The 18,374-nt window shown below is 39.6% G+C and overlaps 1 protein-coding gene across 2 annotated transcripts in view; it reads right to left on the bottom strand.

Annotated features, from left to right (window-relative positions):
* The window catches only part of adgra1b (adhesion G protein-coupled receptor A1b), a 105,880-nt gene extending 88,804 nt beyond the window's left edge, over window positions 1-17,076 (bottom strand). For both annotated transcript variants that reach the window (XM_030771436.1, XM_030771437.1), the window contains exons 1-2: window positions 16,859-17,076; window positions 5,731-5,802 (exon numbers count right to left, since the gene is read on the bottom strand). In XM_030771436.1, coding sequence (XP_030627296.1) covers window positions 5,731-5,802; window positions 16,859-17,076 — 290 coding nt within the window. The remainder of the gene's footprint in view (window positions 1-5,730; window positions 5,803-16,858) is intronic.
* Window positions 17,077-18,374: the final 1,298 nt, after the last annotated feature.

The raw sequence follows: 18,374 nt of genomic DNA, 5'->3' as shown, positions 1-18,374 counted from the left end.
TGACAGACAGAGAAAGAGAGAGGAAATAGGCTGGGTGATAAAAGGTCATTTCCGTGACCACCATGACATCATAGTCTGAAATACTGCTTCCTCTTCCTGTTTCCTCCAATGAAACCACCAGTCATCCCAAAGAGACTTCAGCCTGATTTAGGTTCCCCAGTCACTCAGATGGTTCAGTCCTGGTAGATACCATGAGATTTATTGCTCTGGACTGTCTGAGATAACCCACGTCACATTACCATATAACCACACGTCAAAACATCTCCGTTTAGAGCCTCATGCAGTATGACAGTTCTCTAACAACAACATGTTAAATATCACTCACTGCTCTTTTTTGTCAATAAAAAAAATTGACATTTCAAATTCTGATCATATTCCTATTTATTTTTTGAAAACATGACAGGGAAAAAATGGCAGCTCAAATTTGATGTTGTTTCCTGGCCAACAGGCAGCCAGTCGGCTCTTTGGCTTTGGTTAGTCGACAGGCCTCACGCTCAAAGAGAGGTGATGCAAACGTTAGCGAGCTCACTGCAATATTGATTTTGATATGTTTCAAAATGATGGAAGATTGGAATGGTAATGATCGTAGAGAGAGATCATAGACAGAAAAGCTAGAACAGATCCCTCAGGTATGTTCATAAAGCAACATGCGCACACGCACACACACACACATTTTATATTGTGTATCTGAAACCAAATTCAGTAACTACAGATATAAATTTCAGGAGGCTAAAACCTCTATATAGTTCAGGATCTGGTGATTGGAATAATAAACACCCGAGTGAAATAGAACACTTTATACCTAAATGTACTTCTAATCATGTTTAAATGTCACTGCAGGGCTGTAAGTTATATTACCTAAACTGAACAATTGTAAAACTTTTCCCTTCCATGTCTAAGAAACAATCTAATTTTCAAATGCACTCTTCTGGCCATGTAAGATAATGTCTTTGCTCACCAATAACTTTCAGAGTGTTTTCTGTGTCAAATTAAGAGTCTGTGACATTTGCTTTAACCATCAATAAAGCTGATAGAATCCAGTCCTCAGACAACTGGCCAACACTAAACGGTGTTTCAGACAAGTCTAGACATTCTTTGAGACACGTATTCCTGCATCATGTAAGAGATATTAGCTATGAGAGCTAAGCTTATAAACAAATAATATTTTTTCTGGCCTGAAATATATGTCTGCATGATTAATATCCCATTTGCTTGGTCAATAGCAGCAACACATTTATGCAGATAAGTTAAAATCCATCTATCTTTTTGTTATCTTATTTCAATTTTTGCATATCAGTTTGAATCACAAAGACTCACTTCGCTTTGGGATCACTTGTTGGGTTTTGGCATTCTAAAAGCTTTAGTAACGTGGTTTGGATCCATAAAATGATTGAATTTTCCCAGATGCTATTCCGATATCCTTCTTTCCCAGGGGCTGGACTGACTGTATACAGAGGGTTGATGATGAATGTGTGTTTACAAATACAAAAAAATAAGAGAGAAGTAATCTGCTCATGAACTGGACACTTGCCCCTGGGAAAACTTTGAGTATCTCACTATAAATGTGAAATGAAGGAAGGAGGGGGGGGGGAGTAAAATAAAGGAGGTATTTATCTGCGGTATTTTAACATAAAAAATTGTTGTATATTTTACGATCTACAGTCTTGTGATTACTTGGGCTTTCAGGAATTCTGTTAATGATTGTGTGTTAATCCTGATTGGCTAGATTTCTCTGTGTTACTTTGTGTGTATTTGTATTTGAAGTAACTACAGGTGACAGTCTGAATTTCCTCATTTGAGAACATTACAGTATCAATCAACCAATTGGGCAATCGATCCGTCAGAGCTCACTTACATAATACATATAGTGCCTCTGAGTTGAAATGAACAGATTTTTTTTCCTAAGAGAGAGACACTAAATAAAAAGAAGAGAAAAACAGAGAGATGAAAGAGCTTTCTGCTTCTGGTATGCAGGTCTCAACGTATATTCATATAAATCACAGGTTTCTATGTTTTAATCATCAGCCGATTGTAAAAGAAAGGAGAGAGAGAGAGAGAGAAGGTTCTGTTTGGTGGAAAACTTGACAGATTGATTGTCTCTGAAAGAGTACCTGTGGGATTGGGAGTCAGAGTAAGAGATGAAGAGAAAAAGAGCGAACGCTTCTTTGTTTTTCTTCAAAGACGTGCCTGTAAATCAAAAGCCCTGGAGTCCTGAGAGTCTTTAACCTTGCTTACAAGCATGGCCCTGAATCACAGCACGCTCTAAAGAGCCGTGAGGGAACGTCTTAGAATCCTCTAGAAGTTTCATTCACCTGGCGCATGGTGTTTTTGAAATGTTTGCTTGATCAGTGCTAAACACATTATATTAAATTGAACTTCTAAGGGGTTGTTTTTTGCAGCACATCCAAATCATGTTTAATTAATGTGCAACATTTGTTTTTTTATGAAATTTAACAATAATGTATGCATCAGTGCAATCACACGTGTCAGTAAAAGGTAGGTCTTTAATTAACACCATTAAGGAATACATATCTCTGATTAACCTTTGCTCTGTTACTCAGCAAAGTATTGCTGTAGGGCTTTGCGATGATGCAGATAAGCTGAATTGTAGTTTTCTCATTCCATACTCCTTGTTATTTATTTATTTATTTAGTTAGTTATTTATTTATTTTGCACTTCCATTATTCACTCTGCCCAAGCGTTCCATTTTTAGTCATTCACATAAACCAGAGGAAGCTGCTGAGTTGTGTCATGAATTCATTCACCATTTCATTCATCAATCACTTCTCAAGGAGAATCCATTTGTAGGAATAATAAATAAATGCCATGTTTTTAGTGAGAAACAAGAGGAGGACCTTCAGGTGAGTTTTCAGACACTGGTGTCCATGGAATGAAAGCAATAGACAATATAACACAGAGAATTCTGATCCACTTCCAAAGAGACAAACCCAATCCACTCAATCAAAATTCTACCACAGTCACAGTCATAGCATGAGAGAGAACTTTTTGGTCAAGGTTTTCTGGCACTCCAAATACATCAAAGACAAACTGGCGATGAGCAATGAATGATTTCTCATAAATTTTAAAGTACCAGCCAACCCCCTAGGGGCCCTAAATGGGACATGGTGTGAATTCCAAATCTCATACCAGTGTCTCTCACACCCCAGCAGATAGACAATATTATACTATATCAAAACAATGCGCCCTGTCGACTTTGCAGTGAGTACCTAGCAATTTGAACATGTTAGCTATTTAAAAGCCAAGCAGTAACACAAGGCTAAGCAGGATGTAAGTCATTAAAGAAATTCAAATGTTTGAATTTTCAGTGGTAGTGGAAATGCAATGTATGGATGTGCCTGGTAAGACTCTTTGGCTTGGATTCAAAAGGCGGGTTCATGGATCGGAGACAGGAACTCAGATCTTGCACTGAGTTGTGACAAAAGTCTTCTGAATATAACATCAGAGAGTAGGGGTGGGGGGTGAAAGAGCTAAAATGGAAAGACGCAAAGGGGAGATGACAGGGGAGCGTATAGGCTGCTGTTTCTGACAATATGTGGATTCCAACTGGCTCAGCTTTGAGAAGAGGCGTGACAGTTCTCCATTTGAATCTTCATTATAAACAATTCTACTTCTAATTAACAAGCTAAGTCATTGTACTCAGCGCTGGTAATCGCACATATCGAGTCTGGGTGATTACTTTTGTTAAATAAAGCATTTAAACAGCTGGTCTCCAGCAGTGGGAATCCCCTGGGGTCCTACGCTAACATAGTACTTAAGTGGCTGACATCCAGATTTGTGCCCTTAGGGATGGTAACACACACTAAGTAAATATTCCCTTTATCAGCAAAACTTCAGAAAATGCTTATTTGCTCTCACTTTGAGTAAAAGGTTCATTAAGCTTACTCAGATCCCTAACCTCCCACATGGCAGAACATATCACGGTCCAAATGGAAAATAAAAATATTGAATTTATTAAACTATATATTATGAAAGGGCTGACTGAAGCTAAACATGTGATATACTGAGTTTGTCACTAATTCAGAACAAACACAGATGAATGTTTAATTAAAAACATATATTTGGAAAACATACACTTTGCGGGGCATTTGATTACTGAGAAGTATGTGCAGGTCAAACTTGCCACTCAGCAGGAAAAACACATCTTCCTGTCTCTGCTGCCAAGCAACCAGACTCAACAACAGCTGTCCTGGCTGCCCCCCTCACCACGGGCACCTGAAAAACGGCACTGTGCCACGTTCTGCCACTCGAGCGCAGCCTCTGCCAGCAGCTCCAGCTGGCACGGAAAGCTCCGGCGCGCAGTCGGACCGTTGAGCTGAGGCCGAGGGCTTTGAAGCGATGTGGAAAGTGTTTAGATGTGATTTCTGATGGCTGAGACTCAAATAACAGGACGGATGATTCAGATTGAAGCTGAAAGCTGGCGACAAGCAAGATTGGGATACAGGCCACAATTTGTCCACCAGTTGTGTGTGACAGTAAGATTTGATGTAAAAAGTTGAAATCTTGTTTGCAGATTTAGCAGAGAACGGCGATGTTTATATGTACCCTGAAGGAGATGACTGGATACAGACTGCAGTCACTTTAACTCTGCAGTGAGTGAGGATTATTCCACATGGATGTGTGGGTGGTGTGTTCTACTGATAATCCACTGGAATGATGTTAGAATCATAGAGTATTATAAGTAATAGAGCAGTAAAAGAATGGCATGCACTTGCGTACTAATGCATTAAAAACATGAGGATAGGAGTTCAGTGCAATGTCCTCTCTAGCACTGACATATCCACTTGGCTTTTGTTAAGTACAGAAAATGGGGTAGTCAAAGAGTATAAGAGTGCTGACTTAGGATCAGTTTTTACCTCTTGCATTCCTAATAGTTGGAGTTATAGGTACAGAGCACAGAGCTGATCTTATAACAGCATTCTTACTCTGACACATAAATAAATGCAGGCTCTAGTGTTGCCTAAAGACAGCTCAAGTGTAAGTTCAGGCCTATGGCCATTTTTCCTCTGTTTCATTTGGTTCCTAATTCAGATTCACTGGAGATGGCAAACCCTTACATAGCTTTGTCACTCAAAGAAATTATTTACTTTGGAGATCAATGTGAGTGTCGCCAGTACACAAGAAAGAGTTGATTAAAAAAAGGATGATGGGATAGGAGGAGTGGAGCATAATCAGTCACACACCAATCAGCTTCCAGCTCTATGCATCTCTGAAGGAGAATTCATAAGTTAAGGGCAGGATTCCACAGTATAGAATGGTGATATACACGCACAAACATATGTGCCCCAACCAGGGTGGCATAATACAGATTAAAAATACAACATGACTCGATTATTTTCACAGATAGATTTGTAAAGGTTTGACTAGAGATCAAATTGTGGCCTCAAAGGTTTATTAAGAGACCAAACTGTTTAAAAGCGTGTGCCCTATCTGATACAGTGTGCCTCCCCTTGTGACGAAATCTATTTAAAAAAAGTATGACCCAAATAAAACAGAATTTCATTAAATTGACTATTTCAATGTGGCCTTATGAAGAGGAACCCTTTCAGATTAAAAACTGAATTGGTCTGTCTCTGGTCATTTTTTGTACTCTTTCTTAATCTGTCTGGTAAGATTATTACTCAACAATAAGTCTGAAGCAGAATTAAGAGGATGGAAGAGAGACAGAAAAGACAGAAAAGCAGAGAGGAAAACAACAAAAAAAAAACTCACAGTCTCTCGAGGGCGGACAAACCAGAGAAGGAGGCATTTCTCACAACGGAGATCTTATTATTACTGAGGATCCTGAGGAGAAAGCAGAGGGGGGAAAAAAACGGATCAATCAGAACATCACTCAGAAATCAGATCAATCAGAACAAAACCATATTTGATTAATCAAATCAAAACAAATACATATTTATGAATGCATATGAAGTATCACCAAACCAAGCCTTACTAAGACTTCCCGAATATATCTGTCGCTATTACATTTATGACATTACATTTATTACTAAAACACATGGTAGGACTGCAGTATTTCTGATGTTGGATTAGTGTCAGTGTTGGATCAGTGTTAGTATTAGAGGTCATTTTGCTATTTAGTTGTAGATTAACCCATATTTTATTCTGAGCTACTGTGTTCACATTCTGACAGCTTCCATCTAGATTGTCGTGCTTCTAAGAGTGTTGCTGTGTAACTCAGATTGGGGTTTCCATATTTTTTTTTTTTTTTTTTTGGATCTCTTGGGTACTGGACAGTTATTTACTGTTTGTGATTAAAATGTATAATTTCTTCTGTTCCTTCTCCTCTCCAACTAGAGAGAGGACCAATCAGCGTAATTAAGTCATCTTCAGCCTACAGTTAATTATAAAATCCTTAGAGACTTCTTGTGATTTAAAGAAATCCGTCTGTTCAAGTGACTTGATTTTATGTTCTGTTGTTGCACACTATTTAAATCACATCTGTTAGGTATGATTTTAACACATTACAGACTGAAATGTAGGGAAGTCGAGATTTCTACTAAGTAATAAAGGATTTGGGGCTACCATCTAGAGAATACAGTGAGAGGCAGTAGAGAGAGAGAGAGAGAGAGAGAGAGAGGAGGAGAGATCTGTAAAGTGTTGAACAGGATAGTCCAGAGGGACTCGTTAAGCCTCAGACAGGCAGTGTGTTACCTGCTGCTCTGCGCTAAGTGTTACAATCACAGGAGATAAACTCCACTCCATCGCTCTCAGCATACACACACACACACACAGAGCACTCTGTCCCTCCACAAACACATGTACATGGGCACAAAAACACAAACAATTTTCTATCTACTCACACACACGCACACGCGCACACACACACACACGCACACACACACACACACACACACCATTTCTATTTTGTGTCCAAAATATTTGCACATATACACACATGGCCCTCCTTACCTCCAAAACACACACAGAAACACACAAACACAGCTCCCTTGTTCTTCAAAACACACACACACACAAACACACATACAGAGTTCTGCATCCTTCTGCATACACACACACATGCACAGACACAGACATACGAACACAAGAGAGGGCTTTCCATCAGAGAGGAACTACAGCTCTGCCCAGCATGACAGAACTCTCCTTCAGTGATTTCCATCAAAGGGGAAAACAATTGTAAATTTCTCTCTCTATTCACACACACACACACACACACACATGTGCACACACACACACACACATTCACATTCAGTCCTAAAACGTGCTGCCTGCGGGTGTGTGTCGGGGATAGAGAGAGTGAGAGGAGGAGGGAGAGAGCCTCATGATTAATGTTACACTCACTCCATTTCTCTGATTCACATTATTTTACACACACACACACACATACACACTCTCTCTCTCTCTCATACACACACACACACACACACACACACACACACACACACACACACACACACGATGCAAACACACACAGAGCATTCTTTTGGATTTCATTTCTGCTCCAATATTGATTGCTCATGCAAGATATTATATCATTCTGTCTGTTATGGGGCACATAGCTGCTACAATGACCACAGAGGATTTTACTCTCTCTGTGTGTGTGTGTGTGTGACCAGGTGTTTAAAATGCATGCCATGACCCATGTCTTGCCCAACCTTTCACACGCACCTTCCTTCTTTTTTCAAGGTCACACCTCTCTCTACACTTCCTCTGTGTGTGTGTGTGTGTGTTGTAGGAGGGACTGGAAATAGACATAATTGGACATGTCACAAGTCACCTCTGTGATGCATTTCTATAGCACTTCTGTTCCAGGGGCCCGACGGAACATTTGTGTAGAACAAAAAGAAAAGAATCTGCAAGCAGTGTTACACATAGACAAACACACACAAACACACACACACATACACGTATCGTGTACACATACACAAACCAGCATGTACATGTGCTCACAGATACACACTCAAACACACACAGACATACAAACACGCACACACACATTTTGTCAGCCCTTTTTTTTCCAGACACACACCTCTAACCCCTATTTGAAAACAAAAAAATGGACATGGAACAATTAGTGTTTGTTTTAGTAATGCATTTTTAATTAGATGTTTTCATAAAGAACTGCAATGGAAATGTTCAGAAAAAAAACACTTTGAATAAAAACTAATCATAAAAGCTCGTGAACACAGGGTGTCTGTGCAGTGAATGGATCAGTTCTCTAAGGGCTACTGGCTGTTTGACTACCAGAGAATAGGGGTTTCAGTGTGGGTACTGTTTATCAGAACAGAAAATTAGTGAAGGGGGGGACACTGTTCAATTTTCCTCTGCTCTGTTTGGTTAATTCACACTGGGGAGTCCACCAGGTACTTCTGCTTCAGCTGTTTTCCTAAAGCACAGCCTCAGATCTCAGAGAACAGAAAAATGACCTCAGAAAACCATTCAAAAACAGCACACAACACTGTACATACATGCATGCATAATCTCTTTGTCTCCCACTTAGAGTCTGATTTCTGATAGACTAATTGCGAGAGAAGAAGTCAAAATGTTTAAAATGATATCTATTACTTGTTTGACACTGCTTATTGAATTATGGTAAATACTTAAAAAATGCATCTCTCAATTCAATTCACTTCAATTCACTTCACCTCACTTCAATTCAATTCAATTCAATTCAATTCAATTCAATTCAATTCAATTTCCTCTCTCTTGCTCTCTCTCTCTCTCCCCTCATCTTTCGTGGGGCATTCTTTGAGTCATTACTTCCTTCATCTCATTGTCTCTGCCATGTTTAAGGTCACTGATGATTCACTGACTCCTCTCACAATTCTCAGGTAGCAAGGTCCAAAACAAACATGACATTCATTTCTGGTCAACAAGAACAAATCAGTAATTAAACAATACAGTCCTGCCAACTCTTAGCTGCTCAGTGGGTGTGGAGTGGAGCAAACCGCTCACAGTCTGAAGGCAAGGCTGGCAAACATAGACTTGAACAGTACTCCACAAAATGGTGCACCGACTATACTTTGAAGTAGCTCTCAGAACTGGTTATGCTAACAATGACATTAGCATACCAGTGGTTCTTTGTCATCAAGCAACAAAACTTTCTTTGAATTCTTCACAAGTTTGCCATAACTGAATCAATTCCTAAGTTGCTGTTGACATAAAAACCAGATGGAAGAACTTAATCAAAATGTTACTGAATCAATATTGTGACTCTGAAGTAATTGGTACTTTGATTTTACTCAGAGAAAGAGCAGCCTGTCCCAAAGACAGAAACATTATATGAGCAAGTACAGCAATAACAACTTTTATAGTTATTCACTACAGTAGTAGCAGTTTTAGCCAAGAGTTTTGACTGAATAACAGGCGCCATAATGCCTACTGTTGATATTTTGAGCCAAATGTGGTTTGATTTGGGGTTAAACATTAGTCGAAACAGAAAAAATGGTTACTGGAAGCAAAAAATAAAACTTCCCACTGTCTAGTAGATTAAATCCTCTTTATATGTCATATTAGCCTTCTCTTGAAGGATATTAAACTAGGATGAAACGTTTAGCCATATACACAATTCAGATGACATTAACAAGGAAAGGATCTGAACTCTAACATGAGGAGGTTTGCCTGGCAAAATGTCAAGAGAAAAAATTTCATTATGTGTAACCCAACTGATTAAACCGTGCGGGGAAATTCTTCTCTTTCTGCTCATGGAATTCTCTGGAAACGAACAGCGAAACAATCCCAGGACGTGTTTTGAAACTTCAGAACAGCATAATGTTGATTTCCAAACAAAATTCTTCAACTGAAAAAACACAGACTGTATCACTCCATGTATGGTAGCTTGGGTCTGCGCTGCTATGTTCTGTTAGCCACTTTGCTTTATTCTCTGTCTCTCAGTGCAATCTCAATGGCATTTTCAGTTCAGTTCAGCTCAGCGTGTTTTATTGGCATACCTGTCACTGGCAATGATACCAAACCAGTAATAAGAATATTGTGACACAACTAAAACTTATGATGAAGGAGAGAACAGATCAACAGCACAATTAAAATAACATTAAAAAACAATTAAAACCGCTCCCCTCTCCCTCCCACACCTCACTCTATATTACACAGGGCCCACAGAACTATAGAGCTGTCCATATAACTCAGATAGAGAGGACTCTCTCTCTCTCTCTCTCTCTCTCTCTCCCTCTTTTTTCTTTCTCTCCATCTCTCCTCCAGCTCCATCCTAACCCTTTGAGCATGCATAAAGTCAGAATGACAGAAGAGCTCTGTTTGTGCAAATCCGAGCGTGTCTCTCTCTCTCCGTGTAGCCAGAGTGGAACAGCAGCCTCACGCCTGACCCCCGCATGCCGATCCCAGGCCTCTGCACAACCTCCAGGAAATCGCTGGCAAAACAGAACTGTACATTATGTAAACAGTGTATGCTGAAATTCTAGAGTGTCCTTCCAACTTTCTATTTGCAATATCAATTATGTTTTCCAAGGATAAGCGGCTTTGGGACAGACAGAGAGGACAAATTAAATATTGTCTCGCTAAGACGGCAGCAAATGGTCTATGTCATTTGCCTTTATACCCCTCTGTGTTATACTGATTAAGTCCAAAAGGAAATAGTTAGAACTGTGCGCAAGACTGATGACACAGGACTCTCATACACACAAACATGCATGCACATTCAAACACACACACACACACACGCACACACACACACACACACACACATACACACAAACACACACACACACACACACACACACACGCACACACACACATATAAATACACATACACACAAACACAAACACACACACAGTCAGTGTAACAGACACTCCCACATATGTGAAGCACTGTAGTCTGACAGTGTGAAGAGGCAGTGAAGTCTGTGTGAGACTTTGGGGATTGATGTGCTGTCTGGGAGGAAGTGTGAATCACTGCTTTCACATTATTAAGGCTACCAGCTCCTTCCCAAAGTACTTTTTCTTACATTTTCACACAACTGCGTCAAGTGAACCAGATCCAGCTTTAAAAATCACTTCTCCTCAAAAAATTTATTCACACACGTCTACTCTATCATTACAAAACTGCAGAGACCGAAATAAATAAATATATTGCTTAGGATTACAGCAGTCGACAGACACCAACCATTGGGACAAAGTAGGGTAAAGATCACAATTTGAACTATTACAAACATCCAGAGCACACAGCCTCATGCTTTCCAGAACCTTCTCCTCAAGCCATGTCCAAACCCCTTGTGTTATTCTATAATCTCCAGTTACTAGGAACAGCTAACCAAAATAACATATTTCATATCCACTAACATTGACCTTGGACGAGACACAGACGTGGCTCTGGAGTTCAGCAGGGTATTAGGAGGACCGTAAATAGATCTCATTTGGAGGAAAGCGAGCTCTACACACATCGCCGCCCTTCAGGACAGATTTAGTACAGCAGTTTATCTAATCACTGTGCAGATGACACTCTCAAGTTGATACTGTTTGATGTGTCTTTACGTAAGAAAATTCTTTAGCAAAAACAAACAGCAGCATGGGGGATGAATTGATACTTCATAAGGCATTACTTTAAAGTGCAGAAAAATGACAGGCTGTGTGCTACGGTGAAGTTCTGGTAATAGGTCAGATATTTTCATATGCCCTGAAGCTACCAAAAAGAGAGAAATACAATGATGAAATGTATACAGTTGCCATTCACTGCCATAGCATTCGTAAATTAAATCCTTATTTTAGCGCTGTGTGTGTGCGTGTGTGTGTGTGTGCAAGGGTGTGCGCGCGCACACACACACACACACTCACGCACACAAGCTATCATCACTCATCATATTATCAAGATGAACAATACTTTAGGGCTCTTTTGGTATGAGGTCTGAGGGAGTCAACGTGCATCTACACATACACATGTGCACAAACACACACACACACACACACACACACACACACACACACACAAACTAACAGAAGCTATTCACTCCAGGACTTTAATTACCATGTTTTATGATGTTTGGGAAACCTGGAGAGGACAACACTGATCTGAGGGTTTATCTGTCAGAGGAAAAAAACCACAGACATACTGCACTTTAAACAGCCCCTCTATTTAGACTGCTGCATGGAGAGGGAGGCAGGCATAACAAAAGGAGAAAAGTATCCTTGGCAATCCTGCTGTTTTTCTTTCTTAATATTTTTAGAAGGCTGACACTCCATGTTCAGACACATTCTTGGATTCTCTAAAAGTTTTGTTTGGATTTATAGCCTTTTGTGTGCATCTATTTAATTCTCTTCACTGGTAGTGACAGTTTGCTTATCTTTCACTATTGTAATCATTTTAAGCTGCAAAGTTGTGACAACGACACATGGCAGTGTAAGAGGCTTCCCGTTTTAACTGGCCTATGTTGAAATATCATATTTCAAAAATAACACACCTTTTGAACCATTCCTGGTCATTAACTAAGAACAAAACACGTCAACAAATCACAGAACCTGCTGCATTCATGGAACCAGCCATTTCTGCCTGTGTTAATCCTCACATTTAAACACCATTACTGTGAGTACATTTCACATGCTAGTTTCAGTCTGAACTCATGACTCCTCACAGTGCAGAAGCTACAGCTCTAGAGATTCCTCTAAACCTGCTGTAAATAAAAAATACTTACGCAAGATCGAGACAGAAGGGAGCAAGGGACAGAGAGGGAGGGAGAGAGGGAGAGAGAGAGAGAGAGAGAGAGAAAGTGAGTGAGAGGGAGGGAGGGAGATGGAGAGAGCCCTCAGGACACGGATTGCTACAGGTGCTTTTGGTTGTGATCTCGATGTGAGTTACAGCAGGTTAGCTTTCGCCCTGTCACTTCATATTAAAGACTGCTGAGTGCAGTCTTACACTTTGGCCTTCACAGACAAGAAAAGCACTTGCTTAACCCCAAATCTCTCCTGACCCAGTCAAAAGCATCATAATGCCCACAGCCAACGCAGACAGCAGCCACAGCACATCTTTAAAATATTCATACACAACCACTCAGGATCACAGAGCACTACAAGCAACAAATAGCACCTAAGGGACCCCATATAGCGAAGAATCCTGATGAGCCTCGGAAAGATGAAGAGATTTTGGTGGGGAGAAAGAGAGAGTTGTTATACCAGTGGGACTCTTAGATTAAGTTCAAATACAAGGACAACACATATTTTACCACGTCCCAAAGTTACAAACACAAAACAGAAGCAAAATATACACGTTTTCATGGCTTATAGCCATTTTTACCATCAAAGGTGAGTTATTTTATGTGAGAACAGGAATATCTGCTTGTTTTGGATGATGTGAAATGTCAGACTATTCTCACACCTTTGAATACAGTATGGAACATTAAGAAGGATGGTGTATTTTGTTTTTGAAACCATTTATGGAGGATTAATTTTGGAGAATTTGGAGCTTTTGTGGTTGTCTTATTCTTTGATTTTCTTGCTGTGGTTCACTTAAAGAGGATGTAAAATTCCATTAATGGTTGAAGATTGTTATTGGTGGCTGGTTTATTGCTGGCAATGGCAAACCACAGCCTTACTGTACCATCATGAAAATAACTGATTCCAAAACTAACTAATGAAGTAAAACATGTTTGGGTATGCCAGTACAGTGGTGAATCAAACCGTAGAGTTGATAAATATTTGCTTTTAGACCGTTGTCAGATTACAGTAGTCCTGTACAAGATCATATTTTTTAGACAAAAAGGAAGTAAAAAAAAGAGTAAGGACAAATAGGATACTTATGATTACAAACCCTGAAAAGTGATCAGGGTAAAATTTACTGTTAGGTATCTGATTGAAAATCACCAGTCTAATTAATACAATTAGACCACACCAGACAGTTTTTATACAAGTGTTTTATATTTCTACATAGACTGGACACAGACTCTGGTATTGTTGTTATCACAGAAAGTGATAAACTGGCTAAAATGCACAGGTAAAATTTAACCAAGTATTCACTTATTTTTAACTTGAGACCCCCGTAAATTTTCTACGGCTCGTTTCTCTGACACATTTAAACCAGTGCTGGGCTAATTTACATTCTGCAATCTCTCAGTTTAAAAAGAAATTCCAGGAGAAGGCTTAATATTTGTCTGGGAAACAAGCCCCCAGACTGATTCAGTAGACACAGATAAAGGGTAGTCAGGGACATTAAACTTTATTTAAAAGGCACTCTGAGAACTCTCAGTGAAGAGTGAGAACACGTGCTAACCCTACTTTATTTGACTCTGTTAGATCACCCCATACAAAGGTCTACCTCTTGACTTGTCAAACAGTATACACAGTGCTTTCATAGCAAGAAGTACCATAAACAGCATATTCCCCATGAGCTCTGGGCAGTTTCACAACTTAAGCACAACTCATTAAGATAGAGCAAATAAACAAGCGCTTTAGCAGAGCTTACTAGAACCACCACCACTCATAATGACTCAAACAAATCAGTAAATCAAAGCAGAATCACTCCCTCGATGATTTTACCACCAACACACTTCATCCAGCTTAACCGGGCAGAGCAGAAAGAATCACAAAGAGGCTAAAAGGGGCAGGAGTAGCACCCCAGGGCTTACGAGCAATTAAGAGGAAAATGAAAGAGGCCATTGGGAGGCATTACACACAGAACTCCAGAGGACTGTCCACTCTCCTGAGCACTCCTGCATGTGCGCACTTCCCTCCGAGAGCTGTTTGTTTTCACAGCGCGAGAAAACAAAAGTGAGACGTGTGAGTCCACTTCGGAATGATAAAGGTCACGCTTCCTAGTGCAGGAAAAAGACTTCCTGGTTAGCCCATTACTAAACCACCCCCCCCTAGAATCTAGGATTAGCTGAAGACCACAACCACACTGACAGGGGAAAAGTGGTCAAAGGCTGAATTTAAAACGTATTTAGAGCTGAGGGAATAATAGGTTGAGCAATTCATTTCAGGTCAAACTGAATGAGTTTTTTCACCTCGAAAATGAAGACACTATTCCAAGTGTGAATCAGTTTGGAAGACCTAAAAGCCATTTGACGTGCTTTTTGCAGTGTGTCTAACTGTTTGCTGAAAAATGTGCTGAAAAATCTTTCTGGCTGTTGGCTTACATGAGTGGACACACAGGTGTCAACCTACTTGGTCTGACCATTTATTGTTAATTTTGATTTTCAATATGTTAAATTCTATTTCTAAATTTCACTATTTGATGTATAAGACTACGATGTGGAAACTATGATGTGTACATAAGCGATATAATTAGTTGTGGTTAGGAGCACTTAAGTGTTGATGCCAATGTTTACCCATTTTTCAGCATCCTTACAGGTTATGACCTACTCACATGACCTTGGCCTACTGCCTGCAGACACAGTTAGCATGTAACACTCACAGCCACACACACAGAAAAATTAAAAATCTGTAAGTAATAGCAAATGAAAAAAAGAAGTTTCAACTTTCACAGCATTCCATGTCTTGGATCCTTTGATATGATCTATTTAGGATTATCTTGTAAGATGTCATGCATAATGTTAACTACACATTGCAATCCTTATTGTTTTAAACAGGCATACTGAAGGTATCACTGCAAGAAAAAAATGTTTTTTTAACAAATCCGCAACCGATGAGTTGTACAGATGGGTTTATTGGATATTATTAAGACTGTTCATTCAAAATGTATGTTTAATATGTACTTACAAGGTCAATATAACAGCATGCACGTTGTAAACAGCGCTGTCTGTGCATTTACTCCCAGAAATAGAATCATTTATAAATTAAAATTTTATGGGACCCTCTTGGAGGGAAATTTAATGACAAAGTACATGAATAGCCTTATTGCATATTTAAGCATACACTGTACCTAGGGAAGAACTATCGTTCTGTTTCTATGGAACACAGTGCATTTAAGGTCTTAATTCAATATCAGTAACAATGCTATGAGTAATTGCACAACATTTATCTTTTAGTCGTCTCAGGTCCTCAGCAGTTTTGCAAGGGGGGTGTAAGAGGGTGGAGAGGCTACGCCAGTAAATCTAAAGTAAACCGTTTTTCTCAGTGAAAGGGTTTTTTTTTCCCTCAGTGAGTTTTCTCATGGAAAGTAAGAGTGGTTACATTAGTATGTTTAACAGATTTCTAGTGACAGGGAAACAATCCCCCCTCCAGGTACAGCTGACGGGAATTTCATCTCGTGATTTTTATAGCTGAGGGAATTACATTTTGCCTATGATTCACTGTGATACTCTACAGATTTAAATAGGTTTTAATGAGCTAAATGACTCAGGAGTTCAAACTATGAGTCAATTCAACAAAAACACGCAGTGGAGGCAAGGAGAGGGAACGGGGGTCAGGATGACGTTAAAACATAACAGCAGAGTGTATGTAATGTTATTACATTATAGCCTGCTAGTGTACATTACTGTGTCTGTATCTCCAAAAAAAAAACTCAAGAAAGAAATAAAGAAGACCATTTTATTTTGTTATTACTACAGAGGATATTTGGAAACAGTCGTTAACTTGTAATGGTAATGGCATGTAATGGTGATGGTAATGGTAGTCAATTTGTAGATGTTTTGCTGCAAAGATTAAACATTACAGTTTTGTCGGCATTTAAAAAATCAGGCCAGCAGTCACCCTGCACAAAGAGGATCTCCAAGTGTCCAAACTATCTCGAAGTTTTTTTCAAAATCAGCTGACTTGCCTGACCACGTGGACTGTCACTTTGTTCTAACTGCCCGAGAATCAACTGAATATTGACGGCACTTGTTGGGATATTTTAGTCACTGGTTATCAAGTGTCATTCAGCTGTTCAATAACTAAAATCACATTTCTTCATACAGTCTACCTCCTGTGAATGATCTACACGTTTTTCATGTTTCGCTCGCCATTAAGTTATACTCACAGTGAAACTGTTGAGTTCGGCAGAAAACTGGTTTGGAGGGTGTCCATCAAATCCGCATCGTCACAAATGACTTTAACACGGACGTTTTGCCGACTCAGTTCCTTGGAGCGCTCGGAAGTGCAGTGACAGCTGTCAATAATAAGGTCTGGACAATGCCTGTTCGTCCATATAGTCCTCCACAAACCAACCATAATGCTAACTACTATCAGCAGTTTCATTGTTGAGAAAAATGTTTGCCGCTCTGTCTTTACGTTATTTCTTCCGAATGTGGAATGACGACTGTGACCATTTCACATCAAGATTATCGACACTGAAAAAATGACGATTTATCCGCAGGTTAGATTCGCTTTGAATAACGCCACCTGTTTCCCACAGACACTTTTAAAAGTATAAAGAAAATGGTTTTGTGTGCGACTGAGCACGATTGAGTCACTTTAGGAAAATTACTCAAATCTTTATTTTTCTCAATAAAGTTTTCATCGACATCATATTCCATCGCCAGCATCCAAACATTTTCCGTCATTCGGTATTTGAGACTGTCAGCAACTTTTGTTCCGTTTTCCGTCACTCTGTCTCGTCACCTCTGTTAGTTTTAGGACTCTGAACTGTAGGCATGCCATACTTCGGATGTTTACAACGGATAAAAACTTGCAGAGAAGTGCCGTTAGTTTCCGCCGCTGTCAACAGGTTGTCGTCGCGGATGATGCCTCTCACGCATTCTGGAGCAGCCACTCTGACTTGAAACATTCCGAGTCCCTCCTCCTGCAAACCACAGGGAGGTGCTTCGGTATTTTTATTGGCTCAAAATTAACCACATGACTAAAACGCCGCTTTATTTCCCAAATGAGGCGCTCAGGAACTGACAAATTGGCCTCCAAGTGAAACTCTTACTCGAAATTGATGAAATGGTGTGTATTTTGAAGACTACTTCTGTTCGACTCGCTCCTTGTGCTTGTCAATTGAGACCACATGGACGGAGTTCGGTACAGTGCATAAACTTTCTGCCGTCATAACAACTGAGCCTTCTGACTCCGAGTGAAATCCAATGGTATATTTTTACCTGTCAACGAAAATTCTAAGATTTAAGTGACCTAATTAAATAGCCTGACTGAGTGTACTTCCCAGTTTACAGGCAGATTACGTATAGTTTATGCATCTCGTCTGTAGCTCGAGTGTCTGTAGTTCGAGACTCCATTAGTAGAGTTATATACATAGAACATACAGGCAGTAGCTTATGTGTTTTTGAAAGACAGATAGAGTGAACTCAACCCAAAGTCGAGAACTCAACAACTTATTTGTTGTTGTTGGTTATAATAACGAATTATTTTCCATGGCTTGGCAATAAACTGTTTTTTTTCTGGTCCAAATCCATACTCTTGTCCAGAGAAACATATAGAACTCTCATTGCTGTTTTTTGTTCAAGGATGCCGAAAACCAAGTGGCATTAACGTCCTTTGAATATCTCTGTGTCACGTCATTTTCATTTTCATGGAGCCAATTTTGGTAGACAGCTCTC

Source organism: Chanos chanos, chromosome 4 (genome assembly GCF_902362185.1).
Source record: "Chanos chanos chromosome 4, fChaCha1.1, whole genome shotgun sequence".
Taxonomy (NCBI): domain Eukaryota; kingdom Metazoa; phylum Chordata; class Actinopteri; order Gonorynchiformes; family Chanidae; genus Chanos; species Chanos chanos.
Note: the sequence above shows the minus strand (reverse complement) of the source record. Positions and strands in the feature narration are given on the sequence as shown.